This window comes from Ursus americanus, chromosome 19, assembly GCF_024610735.1.
Source record: "Ursus americanus isolate L20-20 chromosome 19, mUrsAme1.1.p, whole genome shotgun sequence".
In the NCBI taxonomy this organism is placed as follows: Eukaryota; Metazoa; Chordata; class Mammalia; order Carnivora; family Ursidae; genus Ursus; species Ursus americanus.
The window spans coordinates 26,613,772-26,638,121 of NC_142145.1; the positions used below are offsets into that span (position 1 = coordinate 26,613,772).

The window sequence follows — 24,350 nt, forward strand, 5'->3', positions numbered from 1 at the left end:
ACTAAGAAACAGGGAAATAAAAGTAGAAGTAGAATGGATCACTGGTCAACAGAAGAAAAATGAAGATAAACTATCCAGTGTATAGAACAAATCATATAACTTAGAAATACATATTGCACAAAATGTGGTCAAACTACTCTCCTTTGATATAAAATATTACTGCTTAATTTTTAAAAGTACTTATATATATTAATAAATCCTTAAAAGATCCTTGTTGGGCAAAGCAAGTATTTATACATATAAAAATTGGAAGTCCAGAGGAGAAACACCTTGTTCAAGGTCAAACAGTCAGCAGTCAAAACAGATCTAAAACTAAAGTCAGGTCCTGCTCCAAAATTAGCTATAATAAATTAAGCAGAAACTCAACAAATAAGAGATTTTTATTTTGTTCCAGATTATGGAAGGAAGAATTAAGGGCAATGATCTGTGGAGCGCAGTCTCCTTTTTTTATTTCCTAGCTATTTCAATATAAAAAGTTCTAAACCCATTATTATTTTTGTAAAACCCATAAACATAATATTTTAGGTAGTGATTAAATTATAAGAGTAGCTCATAAAAGCCAATGCAATTTATAATTTAGGAAACTATAATCGTTCTGTAACACTAAAGTAAGAAAATACACACTAAAAGCACTCTCTCGATCCCCTCCCGCTCTCTTCTCAAACTTAAGTACTAATGCTTTAAGAAAAAGGTTTAAGTGAGAAAGAATGCTGAAAAAGTGTTGAGGAACACAGTTAAGGAGACTTGGAGACACTGGGCAATGTTTTCAAAAACAATGCAATGGGGTTTTTTTTAGTGAATATATATCACTCTTCAGAATCATCACAGAGCCCAGATAATTTATGCAAGATAGGGAGAGAGATTTTCCTGAGATACCAGATGCAGAAACTGAAAGAAAAGGGTTGGCAAAGACAAACTTGAGAGCTACTGTAGAGGAACTGACAGGGACAGGCACACTGAGAAGCGGAAGAAAGTGCAGCCCTGCACAGGAGCAGTCCCCAAGGGCAAGTTTAATCAGCTCCTTCCCCAAACTGCAAGGTAAGGTGGAAGTACAGATTAAGTGAGGGAAGCCCCTGGAGAAGAGGGATGGGGAAGAGTATTAAGGCCATCTGGGTGGTTTTTAATGTATGTGAAGCATTTTTAACCCAAGAAATAGGTCTACTGGAATCTACCTATGCCTACCATTATTTCTCATGTTTGCTTCCTTCAGATTAGGAAAGATGAATGACACGCTACCCACGTCTCCTCTTCAGTGATAAATGGCACCCTGGATAGTCACAATCCTCTAATGCCAGATGTCTCTAGTTGGCCTGCTCTCATCGGCAGGGTCACTACAAGGAAAACAGCTGCCTGGACACATGCACAGTACACCATTAGAGAAGGGGGAGGGGAGGGAGACCAACCTGCCTCCGCATTCAGCTCCTCTAGAAGCCCGCTGGTCCTCCAGGTAGCTCCTGTGTCCTGGCCTCCTACAGAATTACTGTGCTCTTGAACTACTGCAGCCGCCAATAAATTGTCCACATTTACCACTTCTGGGTCAGAGCTGGTGTCAGACATATCATAATGAGCTACAACTGGAGGTCCATCTAGGGAGGAAAGAAAATGTATACTTGTATCTAACTTCTGGGGTGAAAAATACTTCTGCAACTAAGAGCCCTCTAAATGCCAGTTGCCTTTATCTTATTCTACCTGCTCAGAAAAGCTGCGCTTTATACATCTAATAGTTTGTACATGATGTGAAGGTGGAAAAGATAACCCAAGCTTATAAAGATGAGGGACACATTTGAAAAGGAGGTTATGAAGAACGGAGGACAACAGTATACTGAACAAAATTACACTGAGTTCCTGTCATATTTCTAAAGAGCAAAAGATTATGAAAAAGGGGACGACTCCACAGAGAGAGTAAAACTGATTTTTTAAAGGAAAAAAACTGATGCAAACTATAAAAACTCAATTTATAGTTTTTAAGAGAACGAATCTAGTTCTTTCTCTTAGTAGCTAATACTTAAAAGTCACTAATAGATTCAGAGAAGAAAATCAAATACATATTTTCCTATTCTAAAGAAATTAGGCGAATACTAACAGCTCTATGTCCAATAAAACCCTTTACAAATATCAGGGATGTTATACATTTTATAACATTCTACAGAAAGACAATACTCACAAAATCCACCTTCAGGATTTTGCTTTGGATGTCTTGTTAGGGATATTTAAATTTTCTTTTCCCTGAGAAAGACAACCAGCTCACACTCCAAGGCGACGATATACAACCTCATGGGTTATTTTAGAGGAAGATATTAAAGTTCTCACTGGAAAATAAGAGATCCCTTCTACCTCCAAATCACCCTAACTAGCTGAAAAAGGCAGCAGAGTTCCAGAGTAATTAAACTGCAGTGACTCATGCTAAAATAACTCAATATTCATGCTTGTAGAACAGATACATGCTTTAAAATGCTAATGCTACCCTTTTCCTAATGCAACAGCGAAAAGCAAAAATACAGTTTTCATTCAATTATGAAACACATCCCTTACTACTATCTCCATTTTAGAATAAAGCAGAAATCAAGGAATGCAGTTTCTCCCCCAACAGCTATTTATGAAGTGCAGGCAAATTATGTATTTCCATAAAGATTTTTTAAGATCAAGACTGTTTAACATTAGACACACCTATTTTATGAAACTCTTGACTATGAATACATATGCCAATGAATCATTAAAATAGAACACAATGAAGGATTAGTTTTAATACAAACATCCATTGTGCAAACTGTCACTGAACGAAAGATGGAACACATTTGGGGTATTTATCCCTTAAAGCAAAGTTCTCAAATCACAGGTTTATGTAGCAACATTTTTAAAATAAAAATGACCAAATAAAAGCAAATGAGTTGTTAAGAGCCACCGTATAAAGAACAGACATGTCACAATATGAAATTCTGACGATTATGACAATTTCAGTTGACTACTTAAAAATAATTTCCAATTCTCCCAAAAAGGGTAAATCAAGTTCATAAAATTCAATAGTGTGGCCTCAGTATCAGTTGTTAGTGGATTTTAGCTCAAATAGCAAAAAATCGGTTCATGTTTGATATTTTTCTTTTCTAAAAAAGAAAAGAAAGCTCTATCATTCATGGAGTTCTCGTCAGAGTTCAAAATGATTATTATGGAATCAAGATACTGTGTGATGTCCAAATACTTGGGTGCAGAAGATATGAGGGTCAAGTACAATATTGACTATTTGACCAAATGTTCTATTTTTAAAAGGGCTTTAGTTAAGTATTTTTTACAAAAAATTAGTGATTTATTTTAGATTTTATACCACTAGTACCATTCACAACCTCTTTCTCGCACATCACCCCCCCCACAACCACCAAATTGAGGCATCAGGTCAACAGTCAAGTCAAAATTGTACCACTCCTACATGTAGAATCATGCAAAGAGTATAGTTGTATATGTACATGCAGAGTTAACATCACCTACCCATGGCAATAACTTGTCTGAAAGTCTTCATCAGTAGGAAATACAAGCATAAACTTGTTATCTGGCTTCATTCTTGTATCTTCCATATTTCCAAACAGCACACCTTATAGCTTAGCTTAAATTTAGTATTCATCATAAACAAAGACAGTAATATTTTCATATTTTAATTACACTTAAAAGTTAAATTATCAGTGTCATTTCTCATTTTCAATGTATCCAAAATGATGACAATACTATACAAACTTTAATAAAGGAATGGTTGCCTTTTTATCTTTCTTCCAACAAGAAACCACAATTAAGAATGTTGTGTTCTAAGGTCATCTTACACTTATCATTAGCAAATCAAGATTAAATAAGGTATGTTTAAAACACTTAGCATCAGGGCTTGGGCTTTAACCATGAAGTATTAGCTAACTGATGGTGATAATCTGTGATATTCTTTTAAAAGTGGTTCTTGCTACACAGCAGAATTAAGAGACAGGTAAGATCCTATAGAAATTTGATCTGCCTTTTAAAAGAAAGGGGGAAAAAAGCCACTGATGAGGAGCTAGGAAAATTCAGCACATTAATAAAGAAGCAACAATTTGACTCTATGCTTCCGATCTGACTCTAACAATTCATTACAGGATGGAATAAAGATGGAGATACTGTCCTCCGTCCCACTTGATTATTCTTCTATGCTGCTAAAATAAATGCACTGCTACTGAGATTATTTTCACTTTCAAAAACATCCATAGTCCCTTCAAGCAGTTACACATGGAAACATTTCCAATTTAAAACTTAATTAATATAAGTACATTCCATGTTACAATATTTAAGGATTAGCCAAACTGCACAATCTCCCATCTGCAAACCTTGAAGTCTGTCCCAATCTTAAAACACAAATTTATAATAACGAACTTACTAGCTTTTCTATAATCATTAAAAGCATATCTCAAAAAGGTATATTTAACACAGTTAGCTAATAACTATTTGGTCTGTGGTTAATCAAAGTGCTGTTTTTCCTCCTGATTGAAATATTTTGAAATTTTTGCTGGTCATTACGATTAAAAGTCAAGCAATCCACTGCCTTTTTTAAGAACATCGGTTCGTCCGTTTTATGCTAGAGATAGGTCTGTACCCTCCCACTGACCTCCTAGCCTATAAACACCGTTCTAACTTGTCAAATAATAAAATACAGATGTGTCTGTGTCATCACACATTCCTGATAGAGTGAAGTTTACACTTTTATGGACCTTAAACCTTCTGTACTGTTGTCATCAAGTGTTTAATTTTATGAGTTAGTTTTCTCAATCAAATATATTCTTTTTAAAAAATGTTCTCTTAAACCTCACTGAAAGAATATGAATCAAAAATAAAAAGAGGCAAAACAAAACCAACATCCTTTAGTATGTTTATCCCTGACAAACCTTTTTCAAATTTGACAACCCAAAGCACAGAACTTTTAAAATTACATAAGGTAATACATAATTTACCATTCTTGTTTTACAGATGAGAGATTCAAGTCCTACTTAGGTGGAACCAGAATCAATTACATTACAGTTGTTCAGTGTTGAGGGAACTGAGAATATACAGGAGACTCGACAGCAGCACAGGAAACGCACAGATCTTTGTCAGCAAACACACGGGTTAGAAGTCCTACCTACTACTACTTAGCTGTAAGACTCAGTTTCTTCACAGGGTTATGGCAAGAGTTAAAGATGACATAACAACACAATACTGGTCCATTGCCCCATCCTTCCATTATAATTAGCACTTGTCCTACTTTATTATGTTTGCTTATCTTTACATGCAAATTCTGCCCTACAGAGCCTGCAAGCGAGCAGCTTTGAGAAAACATCACTGCCTGGATTGGTGCTCATACTGGTTGTAAGATTAACCCAACTTGTGAAGTACATGCTTTGCTAGGATTACTGAGATCACCACAAATGGGACTTTTGTTTTTGTCTGAACTGTCGTGTCAGTTTGGGTGTATTCATATAAAAAGTGTTTAAAAGTCAAACAGAGATCATTTATGGATTATCTCATATTTTGCACCATCCTTGCCTACAGAACCGTCCCACTAACACAAGTGTTGTCAGTCTCCCAGTATGAGGTCTAATTAGATCTAGCAGACAGGAATTCCTCTTGTATCCCCAGACATCCTAGAAATGCCACTTCTCCTTCTATATTGGTTAAGTCTTTGGCCCAAGGAAAGGTGGGGCAATGGCCCAGCAGATGCTTTGCTTTGTCCCTTCAACTCCCATTTCTATGACTACAGTAATACACAGTAAAGCTCAGGGAAAATTCCTCCTGTTGTCCCTATTACAGCCAATCTCCTGAAACCCCTCATGAGGAGAGGAAAAATCTATCCTGTTATTGCCAAATGATCCCACACAAGCTCTACTGCCATAGTCATTAAAGGGTGTAGGCCCAGCGCCATTACGTACAACATCAAGACAACAGTGGAAATCACACTTGGCCTCAATCCAGATAGTCAGATTCAAAACAGTTACACCTGAAAGAAGGGTTCCTAGAAATTACCTACCCAAGCAAGGGGTCTACGAAGGGAGAATATGTGTGTGTGGTGGCTAGGTGAGGGAATGAGGTGTGGGGGAATAAGGTATGGGTGTGAGGAATCAAGGGAAAGAGCAAACCTCAAGAAGGAAATTTGCACGTTAGCAGAACCTACTCAAGAAAAAAGGCTTTTTCATTATATACCAAAATACTGACCAAAATGGAAATTTATATTTGCAAATGAGAAAAAAATACTTGCGAATACTTATGCTATATTTTTATTACTATCAAAGTGTGTACACACACACACACAGAACAATCTGAAGAAACAAAGCAGTCATTTTCAAAGCAGCTCTTGGAAAAGACGAATAATTACATTCACCAGAAAAAAAAACAAAAATCTATATAGAAAAGTGCCATTTCTAGAAAAACAGCTTTTTTTTTATGATTTTTTATTATATTATGTTAGTCACCATACAGTACATCCCCGGTTTCCGATGTAAGGCTCGATGATTCATTAGTTGCGTATAACACCCAGTGCACCATGCAATACGTGCCCTCCTTACTACCCATCACCTGTCTATCCCATTCCCCCACCCCCCTCCCCTAGAAAAACAGCTTTAAATACCAAAAACTGTGTGTGTATATTTTCTGCGGAATAATATCAAAAGCTATTTCGGTGAAAAGAAACATGTATGAGAAACAGGGCTAAATGGAAATGAAATGCGCAGAATGCACTGAAAATTTATGTTTAGGCAGTAAGTCACTTCTATGTTTTAATTAAATTTTTACTTGTTTTTTAAGTAATCTCTTCACCCAAAGTTGGGCTCGAACTCACAAGCCCAAGATCAAGAGTCGCATGTTCTACCAATGGAGCCAGCCAGGCACCTGGCATTAAGTCACTTTCTAAATATAACTGAATCAATGCCTATTTTGTACTTTTTCCATTTTATTCATCTCAATTATTAAAATTTGTGAGATTATCAAGTGTGCAAGGCGGGAATAAAGTTTTAAGCATTACATCTGTCCTCACATCATACTGGTAAATGACAGGTCATTTTGTCCACCCAGAAAAGTTACCTGTAATACTGATTAAGAGTTAATTTTGAAAGGATCAAAGAGGTAAAAGCAAATATTCAAGATTATCAGAGTAGTTAGAAAGTTGATCGCAAGAAAGAAAATTTAATTTTAACATTTCACCACTAACTACAAAGCTGGGGAAAATTGGGAGGTTATTCATGAGATAACTCGGGTAAATATGTATCTGGATATTCAAAAAAAAAAACCTCAAAATATAGAAAACAGGGCACCTGAAGAGGTCACTATCTTTCAATTTTTCTTCCTACTTCAGAAACAAACTCACAACCTACTGCTTTAGTATTCAGATCTACAGAGAACAAAGCTAAAATATCTGCACTATGTACATGAAGGACATACAAATTAGGTATGACTTTAGCCACATCTCCATGTCTATGCTCCCTGCTAACGATACCTCCATTCCTTTCTGATTACTCCTCAAAGTAGTCTCAATTCTGCTATTTTCCAAATATTCCTCAGTTTTTAAGAGGATAACTTAATAGGACACGTAAAGGAAAAGAATCTCAACTTTTGTATTAACATTGGTATTTGTTATTTTGTCAATACACCAATTACAAAAAACCTGAAAATTATCTCAAAAACATCATGTAAAATCTATTATTAATTATTCTAACTACAAACTAATACCATCATTTCATTATGGAAAAGCAAGCTTCTTGACTCCCAAACACCTAATGTGAATTAACTGGTAGAGAATCACTAATACAACCAATGCTGTCCTCAACAGTGTAACAAACATTTCTTTTTTAAAACTTTTATTTATCTAGATTAGTTATTACACTTCAAATGCAGTTAGGTAAAAGATATAAAGAAAATGTAATAAAATAAAAATCAGTTATTTGATAACATTCTCCCCAAATCTTAAAGTTGTAAGATTTCATTACCAAAGAATATACTTCCTCATAGATTACTATCCCTTCACTTTTTAGGATGTCTTCTATTTTACGTTGTGGTAAATTTAATATAAGCTAAGAAGATATACTCAATGCTAGTAAACTAACAGTCTGTTTTCAATCCCCACTAACTTTCCTAAAATTCAGAGAAATTAAAAACAAAAATAAAGAAAAAATGAGAAGTACAGAACCTCCAAAGTTATTCATGTTGTGTACAATCTGTTCTTGACAAATTAAGAAGTTTCTTATCTGTACAATGGTTATGGACACATGCCATTTTTAGAAAGGATCTTGAGAAGAATTTTTCTTCAAGAACAATTTTTACTGAACAGTAAAAAAATTTCAAGTTTAATAAATTTGCAGAAATGGTTTTGATGCTGTATCTTCTAATGCATGACATTCCACAAAATCTTTTTCATTGTCGCCACCACTGACTGTATCATTTAATTCAAACACGAGAGAGAGAAATCAACACAAGCTAAACAAAACGTAACAGGTACAATTACTTTAAAAGGTCACCATCTTTAAGACAGCTTGCCTATAATCTGTTATTCTAAACAAATGACAGCAAGAAACCTGTTTGCCATCTTTCCTATGACTTCCATGTAGCTTGTACCATTAGGCAAATTCAGCTATATGTTAAAAATGAAAATTATCAGTAATATCAACTTGGGTGCTTTATTTGCAACAAAAAGATTCTCTATAGCATCCCTTTTATTAACAAGCAAATTTAATACACTTAAAATTATTTCATATCTAATATTCTGACTTACATACAAATTTTCAGTAATAAATCTTAGGTAAATTGAGATATAGTTAGACCCAGAGACCTGGATCTCTGCTGTTAAGTCTGTTAACAGGAGAGAACGACAAAAGCAATGAAGCAAAGTTATTTTTTTACTCAGTCTGTGAAATAAACAAGAGGTCAAAAACCTTTACTTGACAATTAAAAGAAATTCCATAAAATAACCTTTTTCTCCAGTTTAATCACCCTAACTAGGCGTGTACGTGGGCAACTCTCTTTCTTACATACAAATAGGAAGCAATGAATGGATATTAATGATGTGAATTCATTTAAATCCCTTTAAGACTATTAGTCATCTGTCTCCAACAACTTGTCAAACAGAACGTTAATAAAAATACAGAACTTATTTCAGAATTCTGAATGGGTGTATGTGTCCACACGCACACACAGGCACACACATCCTTGAGATGAGGCTCATTCCTCTCACTTGGTAACAAGAAAACAGGCTTTTTCTTTTGGAGCCCCAAAATGACAGAATCCTTTATTCTACTTCTAAGTTAAAAAAACACTTCATGCAAAATATTAAATCTTAACATTTTAATTTCACTGTGTTGTGTTCTAAATTTAAATTTTATTTGGGCTTATATTACACTCGTTTTTAATATAATGTGAACAAAATACACATCAATACAATTAAGAGTTATTATCACCTAACAAGTGGCTCAAATAACCAGATCGTTCTAACCTGCTGGTTAAATGCTGTTAAAATGATTTAAAAATCTAATGTCTTAGAACACTGAATTAGTACAAACTAGGCAGAAAGTAGTCTGTAGACAAAGCATCAGAAACACACTTACCTTTAGTGAGGGGATAATGCCTCTTTTTAAGGATCACCTAACTTCATATGTACATATTAGAGAAATAACATGTTCAAATATGGGACTTTATTTTTAAAAAGCATTTCAACCATGTCTAGATTAATGTTTTAGGTTGAAAGAAGTTTCTTCCCAGCATTAGTTAGACCTTTATATACTACAAAAAGGTCCAAACAGAATATATTCCTTACCCTTCGTAAAATTCTAGAAAAATTAAGGGAATTCAAGAGAAATTAGGTAAGACCACTAGATACTTCTAAAATAACACCTATGTTAAAATGCCACGCATGACCCAAAAGTCATTCCCACTTCTTAGTTGTAGTCCTTTTAAGTACAACAGTCCCCCTTTAGCCGTGGTTTCACTTCCAAGGTCTCAGTTACATCAGTCAACAGAGGTCCGGAAGCAGATGATCCTCCTCCTGACAAATGGTCAGAAGGTCAACAGTAGCCTAACAACACGTCATAGCGCCTGTGTCGTTCACCTCACTTCCTCTCATCACATACCCATTTTATCACCTCACATCATCACGAGGGCAAGTACAGTACAATAAGAGATTTTGAGACTACATTCATATAATTTTTATTACAATATATTATTATAACTATTCAATTTTATTATTGTTGTTAATCTCTTACTGTGCCTAGTTTATAAATTAAACTTTATCACAGGTATGTTTGTATAGGAAAAAACAGTATATGTAGAGTTCAGTACTATCCGTGGTTTCAGGCATCCACGTGGGTCTTGGAACATAATTCCCATAGATGAGGGGGTATAATCTTAGGGATACAGACTCTGCCTCACTAAAGGAGAACTGAATAATCCACAACAGCAGTCATATAAAAATAAGTATTAAAACTACTCCAATACTTGATATTTCTTTAAATAAACATAATAAAAAACAAACTTTTTTGAAAGAGGAATTTTTTAACTGTGCAATCTGGACAAGGTGTAATCATTTTAAAGCACAACTCATATAAAAACTTACTGTTTTTCAAAACAATATTCCCTAAGACAGCAACACATTTTCAAGGCACTGTGAGAAACTGAAAATCAGGATGAAATTTGCATGTATGTTTCTGCTACAAAATTATTCTTAAGGTTAAACACTCCAAACCACAAAGTGTCAAATTTTACTTTAGAATAAATTTTAGTATTTTGGAATATATTCTATGAATGAAATCAATATATTTTGGTGGTCCTTTTCCTTCTACCAAAACCTCTTTTCACCTCTTTACCCAAAATTATGTAGAAAGGCTTCCCAAAATTATTGTTTAAAACCTTCCCAAATATCCTAAATGTCATTCCTACCTACAATATCAATTTTTAAAACCTATGTTTAATAATTCTATTCCATTGAAATTTTTTCATTTTTCACTTAAAGGGAAAAATGTATCTGTAGACTTTTTGCTCAATTATCTAATAACAAAAACTAGAATATATCCAGTCAATACTAGGAAGAATTTGTGTTATTTTTAAAAGATGAATTCATATGTTCTATTTTAAAAATAAAAAACAGCAGTACATGCTTAATATATCAAATAACAAATCATGGAACAAAAAAGAAACCTACTAAGTGCTTAAAGCAGTTTATACATGCATAGAAAAGTAGTCATGTTAACATGCTGAAATTAACTTTTTGAATTTATTTTTTTAAGTAGGCTCCATGCCCACTGTGGGGTTTGAACTCATGACTCTGAGATCAAGAGTTGCATGCTCTACCAATAGAGCCAGCTAGGGACCCCCCTAAATTAACACTGTTTTTATGCCTAAACGTCCATGTCTAGTAAAATCTGTGATCCCAGTAAGAAACTGAAGACAGAACAAACTTCCCTGAAAATATCTCAAATTCAAGTAAAGATTACAGATTAGTTAAAATCTAGTCAGTCATCCCAAACCAGTATGTTCTTCCTATTGATATAAAACTTAATCTAAAAAAAGAAAAATACTCGCTGAGGTTGTTTACAAATGTTGCAGTATCATTTCAGAGAAAAATACATCAGTTATAATAAACTCCTATATAGTTTATGGTGAAAATTCATACTAACATTATGTAAGAGCTTAGCTGATGTTAAGAAATTTATTGCAAGTTGCACTGGTGTACAAACCTTACCCCTATTTGTCAAATATCAAGTTCAGGAAATCTGACAGTCATTACACAATAAAGAAGAGACTTCTAGCCTTTTTCATCAATTCCTACCATACATTTTTCAAAGAGAACAGAGCACATTAACAAGCTTCCCCCAAAGTTAACTCCCAATTCTCATCCATCAGTTTCTAAAAGGAAAAAAAAAAAATCACGTTTATTTTTCACATAATGAAAACTAGAAAAGAAAAAAAATTGACTTGTTCTATTACAGTTAATTTAGAAGTTGCAAATATTTGGATAAAGAACAAAATAGAAAATGTACTGACAATTTTCTAAGTTACTGATAATTATTAAAATAAAGGTCATCACTGTTATATAAACCATCTATCCTTCCTCTTACAAAACAGAAAATTAGAGTTTTCCCAAAGTTGCAACTTCATTAAATATTAAAATAATTAACCTTTTTCATATTGAGAAATTATAAGTTGTAAATGTGAAGGGAAAGACTAATAAATTTTTATTGTAAATAAATCCAGTATAAAGCAAAATCTTAAACGACAGTGTTTTAGCGAAGTTACATATTCCTACTAAAAAATTTCATCCTAATTTAGCGGTTTCTTACAATAGTCTTACCAACCCAGAAAAGATAAAATACCAATATTTCCCAATCCCAGGCCACACATAAAAACAGCTATCATGTTGCAAGACTTTCAATCCTGTGATAGTTTCTCCCCTTTGACATACTCTATGGGTCCTTTTACATGCCAAAGGGCCGTTTATTTTCTGTCCGGGGATTAAAAACAAAATTAAATTGGTAGTACATTAGCTAATACACTTAGTCACTAGTAACTTAAAAACCCATTCAATACGCACCCTTAATAGAGTGGCCATTTAATCTGTTTCCTCTAGAAGTACCTTGTACATCAGGGTACCAGACAATTTCACTGAATGATGTCTGCCAGGTTACTGCCTCAGACACTGAGCTTTAAGTTAATGCTCAAGACAAAAATTCACCTATGTAGCAATGAAAAATTTTCATGCATATAATCAAACTCTGCTCTATTCTGCTTTCTCTACAATATCTTACATAGGAGGTATAGTATACATTCCTCAAAAGTTAATTCATTCTTACTGCATACAAATGTTATTGAAAGTTATAATTCATTAAAGACTGGCAACAAATGCAGTCATTAAATAACATATGGAAGAATGATAGAAAAATGTTCATGCAGTACATTCACCATTTATGATCTTCAGAGTGGGATTAATTACATGATTCCCTCCTTTGGAACGGAAGGAAGTCAAGTGTTTGTAGAGAATAAATGCTAAAAGATTCTCAAGGAATTAAATCACTTACCTATTTGGATTCACTAACATTCCCTATCTTATATCCTATTTATATTTTTGGCATGAAAAAAGCATAAAGATGAGGATCACTCCTATTATCATCTAAATATGGTTCTATGTTCCAACCATATATAACGAAACACAAGCTAAAATTTATCCAACTCTGTTTTGAATATCTAATTTTCTAAAAAGAAACTGTTTACTATTATAATTTTTAAAACACCATCAAAAGAAACTTACAATAGGCAAAACTATATTCCTTCTTATACAATCCAAAAACCAGATCATTAACACAATTGACTTTGTGAAAGATTCAAAGGTTGTTCTGTAATATTCCCATTTTTGGCAAAGTTAACTGGAAAACTGTTATAAGTCTTTGGGAATTCTGTACTGTCAACATTTCGACACGTCACACAAGAACCAAAGGGCTGCGTGGCAGTTCTTGGAAATCAGGCATCTGCATGTAAGCACCTGACTGGGTGAGAGGGGAAATTCTTTGGCCAACTAGTTGCATTTTAAGTTCCCTGGGTTCCATAGCTGCTTGTTCTCTTCGCCAGTGTCAAGGTGAGTTAGCTTTTCCATCCACATGTGAAACTTCTCCTCTGTCTGCCTTTGCATCTTGGAAAAACAGCTCATGGTCTCTTCCAGGACACTGCCTATGCAGTTCCTATCATACACAGCACCCCTGTCAAGTAATCCTGGAATTTCCCTGGGCACTCCTTCAGATCCCCCAGCACGACTGAAGTCAGCTTTAAAGACATTGAGGCCATTTGATAAAACATCATTAATTCAGAAAACTTATTTTTTATTAAGACATGCTTATTTAGGAAAATGGCTTAAGCATTACTAAGAAGAGCCATATAAAGCACTGATAGGCAAGCACTTAAATTAACAAAAGCAAAGTAATTCCAAGAAAAATAACACACTACCATTTTTCACAGCTTCAATATTATTTGCCTGGCAACTTGCATTGTTACTATACAACTAATTATTAATCTATAAGAGCGGTTTTCAACCTTTGCTGAACATAAAAACCTACAGTGGTTGAGCAAACATCAAAACCTAGGGCTCCTAGGCACTGAAGGTTTGATTTATTTTAAGCTCCCCACGTGATTTACTTGGTTGAGAACCATTGTATCCCTGAATATTTTCACTGCTTTGACTTTAAAATTCTAAAAGCTGTTTTCACAGCTGACCCATAATAAATCAGTATACAATGAATTCTCAACTGATTCTTATCAAATGTTCTAATATTAAGTTAAAAAATATTCCTTATAGGAAACTACATAAAGGAGATATACAACCCATGTATATACCTCTGGGTCAGCTTTTTACAAACCCTGGTCTATGGAAGTGCTAAAAGGTGTGCCTTTATAAAAGGGGGGGGGGCGCCTGGGTGGTGCAGTCTAAGCGTCTGCCTTCGGCTCAGGGCATGATCCCAGCGTTCTGGGATCGAGCCCCACATCAGGCTCCACTAGGAGCCTGCTTCTTCCTCTCCCACTCCCCCTGCTTGTGTTCCCTCTCTCGCTGGCTGTCTCTGTCAAATAAATAAATAAAATCTAAAAAAAAAAAAAAAAAGTTTTGTGGTTAAGTTTAGGATATGCTACAAATCATATGCTCCTCCTCTCCTGAGCACATTAAGGGCTCTGACTTGTCCTAAAGAAACCTGTTTCCACATGGTCCAGCACTTTCCAACAAATGTGTGGACAGCGTACAGCTATTACTATCCAATAGGAAATCATCTCATGGGATTCCAGTTTAGGGTATGTTCCTCTACATAGACTGTTTTATCCCTGAACTAGGTAAGATTATCTTTGGTTTGGATTGGATCTCCATAAAACTAATTATGCTGACCTCTTTTCTTCAGGGAGCTATTAAAAATGTTATCTCGTCAGACCACTCTTGACTACAGCGTTATCTAAAATAGCTTTTCTACCACATTCCTAGTCAAACTTTATCTCTTATATCCTGCTTATTATCCATAGTGTATATTCCTGATAGCATATGATAAATTTTAATCCGTCTCCTCAAAAAAAGATGAAGTTCTATGACAGCAGAGACTTTTCATTCACTGCTGCACTTACATGCTGCATAGCAGGTGCTCAAATATTTCAATAAATGACTGATGGAAATCAATCAATCTAGGCCTTAACCCATCTACCTATACCAAGAAGTCTTATGAAGAACAGCCCTAAGATATGCTCTATTGTATTTATTCCAGGATATTTCTGAAAATACAGTTTAGTTTATCTCACAGTGGCTTTTTATGAAGATGCAAAAAAAAAATTTCCCAGGTCTCAGTATTAAGAATAGCAGTGTTTCTCCTAGATAGTGAGAATCGTTGAATCTGTCACACCACCTCTTTTCAATGCCTAAACGGCTATGGAACGAATTTTTGGTCCAAGTCTACTTAGCAAATAAAAACCTCATGGAGTTTATTATTCTCTAAGTTCACATTATACCTTTTCCCCTGACTACTCCATCCCTTGTCCTCATATTTAAAAAAAAAAAAAAAATCTTGTTTATACAAAAATTTTCTCAATCAGAATATAACTTTCCCCAAAATTTGTGTTTGGTTTATGGAAACACTAAATGAAATTTAAAGAGTATTACACTTTTTTAAGCACTTAAGTGTATAAGACAGGAAATTAAGATACCTAGTACTTTGATCTGTTTTAGTTTCTGGTGCTGTTTATTTTTCAGCAGACACTGAAAAATGGCTGAATTCAGAAAACAGTGTAAGAATACTTATGCTAGGAATACTGAGGTAAGTTGCAGCCTCATAGAGATGACTATCAGCAATAAACACTGATAAACAAGACATTTTAAAGTATTAAAATCAAGGACCAATTAACTATATACTTGTCAAGACCCACAGAATGTACAACACCAAGAGTGAACCCTAATGTAACTATGGACTCTGAGTGATAATGTCATCAATGTAGGTTCATCACTATCTCTGGTGGGGGGTGCTGATAGTGGGGGAGTCTGTACATATGTAAGGGTAAGGAATATATAGGAAGTCTCTGTACCTTCTGCTCTATTCTGCTGTAAACCTAAAACTGCTCTAAAAAATAAAGTCTATAAAAAAAAAAAAACAGGGACCATATTCTCACCTTAAACACACATATGTCCTTTTATTAATACTAAGATATATCCTACTTTGAGGAAAAAGACTTATTGAAAGCAAAGATTACACTTTTGCATTTACAAAGTTAATATAGGCACTCAACTTTAGGAAGTTATGAAAAGCAGGCCAAAAATAATACCTTAGTGCTTTAACATAAGAGATTGCCAAAGATACCCATCAGTAAGATTGCAAAGCTTCCAAATTTAAGATAACATTATCTAGACATTGTACCATAGAGAAAACCACATTTAAATAAGGCATGCTTTCAAAATAATCACTTACGTGGAGTAAAAGAAAAAAATGCTTATGCTTGTTAATTAATACAAAACTGTGCTGTGGTTTTTATAACTAATATGATTTTTAAAAACTAGATTCCACTGTTCATAACTTGATACCCATTAGCAGTAACAAACTGAGTCAGACTACCAGTTTCGCAATGATTTTTAGCTATGGGAGACTTAAACATCACTTAACTAAGTAGTAGCTCTCACCCCCGGCTGCTCATTGTAATCAGCTGGGGAGCTTTAAAAATGCATGATCTCACATGTAGGTAAAATCTAAAACAACCAAACTCATTAACATAGAGTAGACTGTGGCTGAATGGGGAGACAGGTGAAGGTGATCAATACAAACTTCCAGTTATAAGATGAATAAGTTCTCGGGAAGTAATATACAGCATGGTGACTGCAGTTAACAATGTACTGTATATTTGAAAGTTGCTGAGAGCAGATCTTAAAAGTTCTCAATACACATAACTAGGTGAAGTGCTAGAATTGTTAACTAAGCCTATTGTGGTAATTATTTTGCAATATATACATATATCAAATCATCACATTGTACCCCTTCAACTTACATGATGTTATATGTCAACTGTATCTCAAAAAAGCTGGGGAAAAAATGATGATGCCTTGGGTGATACCCAGAGATTCTGATTTAATTGGTCTGGAGTGAGGCCTGGGCATCATTAGTTTTAAATGCTCCCAAGTGATTCTAACCCACAGTCAGACTGAAAACTGCATGGATTTTACCTGCCTTGTTTACATTTACTAAGCTGAAAATGGGCAGTTCTCACCTGATTACTATGTCTTAGTGTTTTGTTATCGATGTATTTAGTGAGTCTCCTAAATAGCTACCAAAATACAGTAAGATTACAAGAGGCTTAAAATGGGAAGGTGGAGCTTTTAGCCACTTCATATTCAATCTAGGAAAAAATCTATAGGACTGCTGATGCGGGTTTGGGGTCTTCTCCCATGAATTCCCACTGCTCAATACAAAAATTTTTCAAGTACTTCAATCCCCAACAGGCTAAGAACCCTCACAAATCAGTAAGAAAAACAAAGTGGCAGGAGGAAAATGTGCAAAGAATGTGAACAGAATGTTTACCAAAATAACAAATGGCCAAACATGATTTTTCAGCTTCACTAGTGACCAAAGAAATGCAAAATAACACTAAGATACAATTCTTCCATCAAATCAGCAAGACTTTTTAAAAATATAAATATTCAATAGAAAGAATACACAAACTCCTGGATGCAATAAAATTAATATATTTTAAAAAAAGCAGTTTGACAGTATGTGTCAAGAGCCTTAAAGTATTCATAGCCTTTTCTCCTAATAGCAAAAACTAAAAACAGCCCAAAGGCCCAAGATTGGGGAATTTTTCTTATAGTTAGCTAAATAATTCAAAATCCTTACATTTTAGGGAGAATATTGTGTTTTGTTAAAATGTTCAAAACGCAACGTTAAGAGGGAAAGAAGACAGAAGTATACATAGGGTGATAAATTTTGTTACATATTATGAAAGGCAACATACTCAAATGTTAACAAAAGCAGGATTGTGAGTGATTTTAATTTTCTACTTCACATTTTTCTATTTTCAAAATTTTCTACAAAGCGTTTACTACTTAAAAAATTATTTTTCATTTTCAAACAATAATTAATTGATGAAGCATAGTAAGTCTCTGCCTCAGAAACACTGTGAGGTAAGATAATAGCTTATCAGGATGCATTTCAGTGCATAAATGTGTATGGTGAGTAAGGGGTATTGGGATTCTGGCTTCAGTGGGACTGAACCTGGCCACACGGACTGAGAATTAGGTGATCTTAGACAGCTGTCCTCAACAGCCTCCCTGACATTCTCCGAAATAGAGCTTTTCTAAATGCAAAATGAGATTTTCTAAATGCAAACCCACCAAGAAAACTGACCCTTACCTACAAAGGTGGATACTATTTTTGGAACCTCAATCTGAAGAGGCATTTATATGGTGGACTATTAAACCACACAAAGCAGGTCATTATAGCCAAGACAAGATGAAGCCACCCTGAGGTTTACTCTATGCTAAATATTTATCAAAAACAGTTATGGGTGCCTGGGTGGCTCAGTTGGTTAAGCCTCTGCTTTCAGCTTAGGTTACGATCCCAGGGTCCTGGGGCAGAGCCCATGCCAGGCTCCCTTCTCAGTGGGTAGTCTGCATCTCCCTTTCCTTCTGCTCCCCCACTCCTGCTCTCTCGCTATCTCAAATAAATACATAAAATCTTAAATAAAAAAAAAAAAGTTATTGAAAAAACTTCTCCCTGTTGCCCATGTACGCTGATGGACGTGAGTCTGTTCAGAGAACTACTTTCTTGAACTAAATGAAGTCTGATGTCCATTAATCATATTCACTAAAATCAAAATTCTTTTCAGGAGCGGACTTTACAGAACTAGTTTCAACTTAAAGTGATTTTACAGAGAAGTGACGTCCCACCATAAAACTGCAAAGAGTGATTAAAAGTACAAAAAGGTCATCTATAATAAAGGAGATATTTGATTAAAAGCCCTGAATACTCAAGACCACTACAAAGTATTTTCACATTAATATTCACTACAAAATACTCTATTTTTGCTCATCTCTAAGTCCTCTAAATGCAAGAACTGCCAGAATTATCTCGATATGATATCTCCAAACAGATTCTTAAAACAGCAATACAGTCTCAAAAACCTCATGGAGACAATGATTTAGTGCGGATAATAAGTTGTCTGTCAGTTAACTGTTAACTAAAAAACACTCTTCATAAACATCTGTTTCCAGATATCGAACTCAATTAAGCATGATCATGCACTATAGAATACAGAAGTCTCTATCATTTTCACTCTTAAAGAAAATGCATTAAAAAATAAAAATGAAAAAAAGAAAAAAGAAAAGAAAATGCATTAATTGTAAATTTGGCATAAGAGAACATCTAGCCTAATTACTTCAATGTTTATGCTGCTGACAAAGCTTATAAATGAAGCATTTTCTGAATTACTAAATTAGTTGTACCTTGATGAAAAAGTATAGCAAGAATCTCAGTTTTTAATTTTCCTCTTGATTTCCATTCTGTATAAACAGCTTGATTCAAATGTCAACATCCAAGAGATTCTGTCAGGCACATCCAGTTTAAGTTCACCTGAATGTCCATGTTGCTGCACTCAAGTCAGTTCATAACTTATCCAATCTTTACAATTTATACAACTTTTCAACAATTGCCCTTGCTATTAGGTTGAGTGTATCCCCTTCCCTGAAGTCATAATGTGACTCAGGAAACTGACATATACATATTACATTAAAAATGCACGATGTCACAATTTTTTAGGGGTAGCAATATGGACAGTTGAAACGAACTTCCTAATATTTAAACTTAGGCTGTTCCATCTTTGCTGCTTTGCACACCCACTTACATGAACAGCACCTCCTGAAACTGTGCAGCATGTGCACAGTCCAGGCAGTCATATACGGTGGCCTGGCACCTTAACTACCATTTGATTCTCCAGGACTACTTTAGAAACTCTACAAACTTTCAAAAGCCACAATCTTACTACATGCTGTGAACAAGAGAAATTAAATCACAGATTCAGATTAATTTACTTTGGTGTTTTGATTTGTATACAATTCAGAATAGACAAGAAACAGACCACCAGTGTTTTAGAAGTTCTAAACACTGGTGAAAGTAGTCAATTAGCAAGGAGGTTTGGATAATATAAACAAAGCACACCTAACTATGTAAGCCAAACAGGAGAGTGCCCACAAACACATTTCTCATGCCACCTCTATAACTGGGTCTATTTTGTTCACCCACCTTCCTTTCCCTTTCCATAAGGAGACAAAATATTGGGGTGGTTATATAAAAATCTGTTTAGTGAGTGAAATTAAGCACTGTGTCATTATGATCTTGATTAACAGATCAGAACACAGGACATAAGAATGAACAAACAATTTTACAGGTGTTAAGCAAGCTTTTTAAAAAATATTACTATATGCAAAACTGAAATATACCTAGGACCTGCCTGAGAACAACCCCAAAGTCTGCTTCTCTCATGCATTCAACTGATGAACTTCAAATAAACCCCCTCCCCAGCAATTTTAACACAAGGAACTACCAAATAAATTCAACAGATATTAAAACAGTAAGCATTTCTAACTGTTAAAAAGTCATACTTAATATATGGATGAGACTTTTATTATTATAAGATGAACACCTATAGGATTGTTCTTGTTACTGAGTTTATGTAAGTTTGGTTGGCTACAGGTTTAATTAACCAATATGATTTTTCTTGAAATATTCTTTGTATATCAGCAATATGCTGTCTTCACATGTAGAAACAAACTTTTCAGAAAACTAGGAGGAAAGAACAGCCACCCATAAAATTTTATAAACCAAAACCTCCACCTCTTTAATGTAGCAATAAACAATGCTGTCATATCTATTAAATGCCATGTAGTTTATAAAATGTTCCTAATCATAAGAGTCTCTTCAATAATGAGAATTTACCAATTAAGAACCATTCAGACCTCATGTTTCTTCCACCTTGAAATCTCAAGACTGCCTTTGTAGTACACAGTACCAGTCATGATAATATGGAGAAAGCAGATATGTCAAACATGTAATAAATTACACACCCTTACACCAATGAGAGCTAGAATAAGCAGATTTCTATCAAACTTCTTAAAGTTTAGGGGAGTAAAGGGAAAATACTGCAAAAAAGCATCCTTTCCAATGCAAGTGACAACTTAGAAAAATGCACAAGGATAACTATCTTATCATGCACTGAACGGGGAGGAAACTCATAAAACTACTGTTTTAGGAGGTACAGTTACTAGAAAACTTTAACGGAAGATAGAAGAACATGTCGTTTCAGACACCATAAGCTCGAGTACAGTGGCTATATAATAAAGCAAAGTGCCTATTCCTGAGGAGAATTTACTTAGTAATAATGCTGAACAGTGAGTATTAAATCTAAGCAGTGCTAAAAAGGCAATGATGGGAGTTCAGGTAATGTGTTACACAGAGAGAGACTTGTGAGAAATTCCATTACTTAAAAATAATTTTGTCCCTATCATTAACCATTTAAATTTTTTTTTCCTGCTGACGTGCTAAAGTGCACAACCTCAGAACAGGTTTTTAAAATTGGCCATGTCTTGTTAACACACTGCAGTCTTCAAATTTACACAGAGCTGCAGGTCTCCTGGATTTTTTCAAGTGTCACTCATCTAACTGAGCCTGACAGCTTAGAAATGCCATCGGTTGCTCTACAGTCAGTTTAAAAAACATCCTCTACCTGGTATCTCTGCAGTGATTGTCTTGCTGCTCCCTGAAACCTCTTCATCATCATCTGATGAGCTCGTGCTTGAGTCACAAGTCAGGTCACTATCACTGGTACTACTGTCCTGCAATAGGTTATACTTCTTCCTCGCAGCAGCCTCCCTTTTCTGTCTCAGTAGCCTGATTCTCTCCTTGTGCTTTTGGCTCCGATGACCTTTAACCTTGGCGACTCGGCCATTCTGTTTATCACTGGATTGCCGGTTTTTCTTGGCAGCCATAGTAGATGTTTCACTTTCAGATCGGGAACGCCGAGACTTGCGCCCGACTGTGGCACCAGACACTCCAGAAGGGTCTCCTTCCACCGCTGTTTCTGCCTGGGAGGGTTCATTCTCTTCTGCAGAAGACAACGTATCTGAATCAGCCAGGTGACCACTAGAGGATGGGGAAAGCATGCAGTGATTAGAGGAGTCACTCTCATAAACTCGGCCAGTGGTCGGCTTGTCACTCTCTGTGGATGCTAACTGAGACTCAGAAGAGTCCCTTCTCAGTTCCATCAATAAGCAGGGCATTGAAGAAAGAACTGTAGAATCCACCACCCCATCCTTCTGAACTTGAGATTCCAGTTCTACAGATCCATCTTCCTCCTTAGCTGTCTCTTGTTCAGATGTTTTTGCTGGAACTTCAGACTCAATGAGTTCTTCAACTTTTCCCACTGCCTCCTCCATCTTCATTTCAGACTTTCAAATTAAATCATGGAGCAGAGTCTAGGAAACTAGGTCAAAGATGCAACAGGAAAGCAACCTGTACAAAAACACACAAAATCAATAAACAGAAATGGTAGATTATTTTAATCAACACAACATGCTTACCTTTCTAAATGAGTAGCAAAAGTTACCATCACACAGGCCTTTAAAATGTATCTGTCCTATGCTTAACAGTCAAATTCAAAGGACTTAGTACTATCAAAAAACTAGCATACACAACTACTAAAAATGGCAAAATATTAATCCTCAATTACTGAACTTGCAAGCCCAGCAAGGAACAAAACAAGGATTTTCAATTTTAAAACTTAAATTGTTCAAGAAAGGGATCCTCAAAACTCTGACAGAGTTAAATGTGTATGTTCTGACTTTAACATAAATGAAAAAGAATGCTTCAAAAAACCTAGTCTCAGAAACAAGTTAACCAGAATGATCACTTTTATACTCAAATCCTCAAAGAGAGGAAGTTACAGTGGAGTAACATCAAATGAACACACTTATATTTAAAACAAAAACAACAACTTCCAATTACACGCATTTGGCAAATGAGCACCCAAAGTAATTGTATGCACCAAACCTATCTGCTATTCCTCTCAGGAGGAGATGCTCTACAGGCGTATTAAGAGGCCAGGCCTGACTATGCTGTTTCCTCACAGTCCTTCCTAGTTCCCACATACCTCTCATCAGGCTGAATGTGACCCTAGTTTTCAACATGTTTTGTTTCATAAACAGCCACTAAATACTTTGTGAACCCAGAAAACCTAGTACACTCCAGTCTATGAATGACTTAAGGAGTTTAAGAGAAAACACCCTACATACATTTTCCACCTTATATGCTAACTTTTTTTTTTTTTTTAAGATTTTATTTATTTGAGAGAGAGAGCATGAATGGGAAGAGGGGTAGCGGAGGAGGGAGAGGGAAAGGGAGAGAATCTCAAGCAGACTGCTCGCTGAGCTCGGGGCTGGATACCAAGACCCTGAGATCATGACCTGAGCAGAAACCAAGAGTTGGATGCTCAACTGACTGAGCCACCCAGATGCCCCTATATGCTAACTTTAGAACCTAACGTCCTTCCCCTACTCAGTGTGCTACAACTCTGCTTAATCACGGAGAAACAGGACATAATCTTTAACCACAAGAGTTGTGACTTATACAGAGCAAACTTCATTAACTGGTGGTTTGGCTTTAAAAGGATGGTGATAAGAATGTGCACAGCAAGTAAATACCTCACTCTGTACACGTAATGTTACAGAAGGCAGTTAGCATGATGTCCCACTGGTAACAGACACAAACACTGAGCTAGATGGTGTGCTAATCAAGTGCCATAGACATCTTCATCACTTCACTCTATCAACTCTATTACTTGTCAGTGTAATACATGGTAGGCGGCAACTAGAAGATACTCAGAAAATCCTTTTATTGATCTAACATGCCAAGCCTACTTTTTGCTTACTATGAACATGAATACTCTATATTCCTATTTTTCTTTTTCATGGCCTTGATCTCAGCTGCTGATCAAACAGACGTTCTGATGAAGGCTCCTCAACACATTCATGAAAACCAGAACATTCGCAGCCACTGGAAACATTCACTAATGTAAAACAATCCCATATGTAGCTTATTTCATAAGCATATTTATATCATTAATTTTTTACTTAAATGAAAATAAGCATAAATGGTGTTCCTAACACCACTCCAAAAGGAATGTAACACCTCTGAAAGCCAACAGAGGGAGTAAAAGTTAAAACAGCGAACAGCCAGTGTCGTAACTGAAGCATGCTGGCAAAACAGGAAATAAAATATTCAGATATTAAATACTCCAAATATGAAGAATAAACCAAGATTTTCTAACTAAATAACAACGAGAGCTGATTC

General features: G+C 35.3%; 1 protein-coding gene across 5 annotated transcripts in view; it reads right to left on the reverse strand.

The window, feature by feature from the left end:
• The window catches only part of ARK2N (arkadia (RNF111) N-terminal like PKA signaling regulator 2N), a 74,530-nt gene that overhangs the window by 17,399 nt on the left and 32,781 nt on the right, over positions 1-24,350 (reverse strand). For 4 of the 5 annotated variants that reach the window (XM_045789999.2, XM_045789998.2, XM_045790001.2 and 1 more), the window contains exons 2-3: positions 21,730-22,514; positions 1,404-1,586 (exon numbers count right to left, since the gene is read on the reverse strand). In XM_045789999.2, coding sequence (XP_045645955.1) covers positions 1,404-1,586; positions 21,730-22,444 — 898 coding nt within the window. In that variant the 5' untranslated portion in view covers positions 22,445-22,514. The remainder of the gene's footprint in view (positions 1-1,403; positions 1,587-21,729; positions 22,515-24,350) is intronic. The other variant, XM_045790002.2, reaches the window with a different exon arrangement.